The sequence below is a fragment of the Corylus avellana genome, chromosome ca2, assembly GCF_901000735.1.
Source record: "Corylus avellana chromosome ca2, CavTom2PMs-1.0".
Taxonomy (NCBI): domain Eukaryota; kingdom Viridiplantae; phylum Streptophyta; class Magnoliopsida; order Fagales; family Betulaceae; genus Corylus; species Corylus avellana.
In genome coordinates, this window is record NC_081542.1 from 735,962 (window position 1) to 740,955 (window position 4,994).

Below are 4,994 nucleotides of genomic sequence, written 5' to 3' on the forward strand. Positions count from 1 at the left end.
TTTTTTTTTTTGTCTGCCAAACTTAAAAGATTTTGATTTACTAACAAAAGTTACCAAATATCCCGGTTAAGATAAATTAATTATTATCTCGTTTAGAAATTATTTAGTGGAACGACCATAGAAAAATCACTAATAACTTGAGCGTAAGTTGCTTAACACCAAAAAAATAATACTAACGATGGCTCCGAAGGAAAGTCTGACTTTGAAGCAAAAGCACATCAACTACTGTTTCCATTTATAATACTCTCGTGACTCCGACCCCCTTCTCTCTCTCCACTGTCCGGCTCTCCCCTTTACGAGTTTTTCAGATGAACTGGTGACTGACTCTTTTAGCTCGGATCTCACTTATGTTTCCCCCTGTTTCTTTCGTTTTTTAATTTCACGAATAATTCCACATTTTTCATTTTCAATGAGTATCTGGTTATAAGAATCTGTTCGATTCTGAATTTTTTTGGTTTTTTGTTTGTAGTTTTCGATCTTAAGCTGGGTCGATCTCTCAAATATAATTATTATTGAGGTTAAATGCACTATCCCCTCAATGCCGAAGCCCTAGTTTCTTGTGATTGTCTATAAACCTAGAGATGTTTTGTTTAACTTTGTGTCTCTGATGTATAGCTTGCGCCTGTATGTGTGGTTGGATCTATACTCTCCACCTCCATGTTTGGCGTTCTGATTTTGGGATTTGTTCATACCATTTTTATCCTTCCGGGATCTATTTTCTTCTTCATCCTTATTGACTTAATTTTAAAAAACAATATATTTATAAGGGTCTGGGATGATGGAACCTTTTGGTTGTTCCGCTGAACTTGCTCTCCGTTCACTGGTGTCTTAATTTGTAGTATTTCCTCGAGTTGGTTTCTTTCCTCTTGTTCCCCCCTCTTTTTTTGGTGTAATAATTGAAACGCTGCCCTGATATTAAGTATATTCTCACATATCTAAACCTTTTTTTTATATGTATAATTTGTTACAATTTTGCTTATCTTGAGCAATATGATGTTACGAGTCAGCGAAGCCAATCCTTTAATGCCTTTGTGTTTTTGTACATTTAAATTTTGCAGTTTCATGTAATCATTGAGGAGCTCAATGTAATGTTCATGTAGACCTTATTCAGTTTATCATGTCATTTAAGCTAAATGACGATTGATATGCAACCGTCTATGGCACAAAGTGTGGGAACTAGTAGGTCTTCCTTTAGCTCTAGCAATGGTATTGAGGATACTCCTTTGCACAACTCTGCTGCCATTTCAAATGCGGATGATTACGACAGTGATACTTCTAATTTTGCACCACCGTAAGTGTCATGTGTTCCTTTTGAGCTATGTTATGACCACTTCAATGATTTATTTTCTTTCACAAGTGATAGGCATACTACCTTCCCTTTCACTTCAATAGTTTTTCTTCTTTAGTTTTTAAAAATGCGTATTCAATTGCTAATAAAATCAAAGTCAAAGCATGACCTTGTGTGGCTAGTTGTAAAGATCTTTAGTAGGAGAAATAGCAAATTTTTGCATTTGAAATTTAGGGTTTAGTTAGAAGTTATCCTTAGACTGCTGAAACTCTTCATTAATTGCTTCAGAATTTGTGCCACGGAAATCAAAACTTCCCTCCCATCCCTGGTGGGGACTTCGACTTTCAGCCCACTCCTTTGCATATGTTTTATATACCTTATTGTGTTTGCTTGTTCTGTTTTTTGTTTTTGCATTGGGCATGGATGTCCTCTTGTTAGTAATTTTTCCACTTTTGCTTCTTTAAATCAATGTTTAATGTTGTAAAGGTCATGTTAGATGCAGTTTACTTGTGTACAAATTTTTACAGCTGCCACCAGCCCTTATCGCCAAGCGAGTCCTCTTCTCCATGATAGGGGGAGGGTCTTGGTGTTCAGCACATGGGAGAGGGAAGGTCATCTCCCATGTGTACCTTACAATTTAAGATTTTTTTTTTTTTTTTGGGTGGGGGTGGGCTGGGAGGCCGGGGAGGATGCACTTTGTCCTGCCATTAACTTTAGTAAACTTTATTCTTGTTTCTTGCAGTACACCACCGACCCTTTCAATGGCTATTCCAGATGAACTTGCTGGTGCTATACCTGTGCTTAATAGATTCCAGGTGGGAAGATATATCTTATACCTATTAACATGATATGCTCTAAGTCTAAAAAGTAATGCTTCCAATTCAAGATTTTCTTCTTCTCGCTATAATTAAATCACCTCATATAATTAAATCACCTCAAACCACATCAAGCACATCGTTTCTTGCTCTAGGTCCATGTTTGTTGGTATTAATTCTCTTCAAAGTCATTTGTTCTTCATAGGTGGAGGGATTTTTAAGGTTGATGCAGAAACAGATTCAGTCTGCTGGAAAACGTGGGTTTTTTTCTAAAAAATCTGTAGGCCCACAAGTTCGGGAAAGATTCACATTTGAGGATATGCTATGTTTCCAAAAGGTAATGACATTCTCTGTTCATGTTACCATGTTCTGTTGTAACTAGCATACTCATGAAGACCTAAATCACAAAATTTTACAGGATTCTATACCAACTTCCTTGCTCAAAATTAATAGTGACCTAGTAAGTCGAGCAACAAAACTATATATCACGTCAGGCAATTTTGTCACTCCTATAGATGGTGAAAGGAAAAAAGTCCAAAATGAACCATTTGGAAAACAAATGGTCCAATTTGATCAACAAAAATTTTACTTTTTGTGATTTTTCAGGGACAATATATTATTGAACTTAATATGCATATACAATATATACATATGTATCTATCCGTGCATGGGTGTGCACACTACTTGTGTATGTTAAACTTTTAGAAGGTTTTTGAGTTCAATCGAAATTCAAAGCTGGTAATGAATTGAAAAATAATTATAAATTGTTATGCTTTATAATTCGTATTGTTCCTTGAAATATATGTTAATGAAACAAAAAATTTAATGCCAATGAATACACGCATTGTACGTGGCTAAAGGCTAATGCATACACTTACTTGGTAATGAAACTATAAATTAAAAGAATAAAAGGAAATGATACCCATGCTTGCACAAGATCGAAAAGTTATTGATCTAGAAATTCATGCAACTTTTGCCATTCAACTTCCCGGATGGCCTTACTAGCCTGTTGCTTGAGCCTGTCCGCTGCATACAAATATTAAGTAAAAATCATAGTTCCTAAATTATGTGATATATTATTAAGTAGGTATTAGTTCCAACAAGTCCCTTACACCAAATTATACCAAGTAACATGAATCATAAAGTACAATAGAATATGAATGAGATTCAATATTTTATATCTAACATGCTAATAAATATCAGATTATATATATTCCATTTGATCACTACTACATAGATTGTTCATCAGTCAAGAGATTAGACCCACAAAGTATCAGAGCCTAGTGTTGAAAATATATATGGAAAATGGAAAATTATTATGGCAAAAATTCGGACTTCAAGGCTTGATCGCAATGAGGATTTCTTTAGAACATATTTTGTCCCATTTCTAAAGTGCTAAAAGAATTAGACAAAATTGTTCCTAGATACAATGAAGCCAAATAGTTACTCTAGAATATCACCTTCTAGAGTCACAGAATAACACCATTTGGATGAGAAATTACACAAAAAGAAATTTGTATGGAAGAAAAGATCACTTATGTTGCGTCTTTGGATATGATTATTTAGTCATATTATAGTGATTTTGGACTCATATGATGGTACTAAATAATTCAATTCAATAGTCACGAACTGTAACCACCATATCCCACTTAATGGTCACTTAAATGACTGCACCTCATAGCTCCTAAAGCCCATTGCTATTGTCCAAGCGTGGGCGGCGTTGCCGCAGCTAAGCCATTCTTTTCCATCACTCAAATGAAAAATATTCGCCGTGTAGTGATTAACTTTTTTTATTTTATTTTATTATTATTATTTTTTTTATATCTAGCCAATATAGGACAACTTTTCCTCCATTCAATTCAATACTTTGGGTTTCCTCCAAAATTTTGAATTAACTTTAATAAAGTAAATCTTACCGATCAATGCACTTAGTTAGATAGGAAAAATATGTTTTATAATTATCTTAAATACTCAAAATAATTTATTTATTTATTTAATAAATTATGACACCCAGCAATCAAACAGAGCCTCCAGAAAAGCACTATGCACATTCAGATCACTTCCACCCCAATAATAATAAAACACACCAACAAAGAAAGAAAAGAAAAAAAAAAAAAATCCATGTTTGTTCAAACCCAAGAAAGAAAAAACACAAAGAAAGAAAAAGGAGATGATGACCCTGCGCCAACGGTACATGCAAAAAACCATTTCATTACTTTGACTGATTAAGATAAAATAAAAGAAAATAGGAGAAAACCAAATAGAAAGAACAAAATTAAGGAAATAAAGAGAAAATTAAAATTACAAAAAATAGAGGAATTAAAAAAAAAAAATTACTCAGGAAACAAATAGGCCTTAAAGTGCCAACACGGAACACTACACGTCACTTTAATTTTTTATACTTTCATTTTCACTAACGCAATAGCATAAATTAACGAGTCAATCAATAATAAAAAGCCAAACAAAAGATTAGAAAGATGCATTGAGTTTTATATATATATATATATATATATATATAGTAAGTTTTGTAGTGTGTAGAAATTCAATAATGGATATATAGGAAATTAGCTAGTTAGGCCCCATATATAATCTTTTTTCTTTATGCAGTGATGATGTGATATTTTCAAGGGCCAAAATAGAAAATGCAATCGTGAGTAGTGCATAAATTTAAGCAACAGGCCTTGCAATAATCAGTGGGGTCACCACTGCACTAGACGTACGTATTCTTTTTTATTTTAAGATGAATTGTTCACTCTTTTTAAATATATTATCAAACAACTCAAACCACAAAATATTTATCAAACATGTATTCTTACATGGTCGTAGGATTACCTTGACAAAACAAATGTTTAATTTGCCTAATAACAAATTTATTTTTTTTAAAAAAATAA

At 33.2% G+C, this 4,994-nt stretch overlaps 1 protein-coding gene across 1 annotated transcript in view; it reads left to right on the forward strand.

The window, feature by feature from the left end:
• Positions 1-208: 208 nt before the first annotated feature.
• Positions 209-4,994, forward strand: part of LOC132168907 (polypyrimidine tract-binding protein homolog 2-like) — a 19,898-nt gene continuing 15,112 nt past the window's right edge. Inside the window, exons 1-4 of the mRNA XM_059579995.1 lie at positions 209-316; positions 1,059-1,291; positions 2,031-2,103; positions 2,309-2,440. Of these exons, the coding sequence (XP_059435978.1) occupies positions 1,134-1,291; positions 2,031-2,103; positions 2,309-2,440 (363 nt within the window). The 5' untranslated portion in view covers positions 209-316; positions 1,059-1,133. The remainder of the gene's footprint in view (positions 317-1,058; positions 1,292-2,030; positions 2,104-2,308; positions 2,441-4,994) is intronic.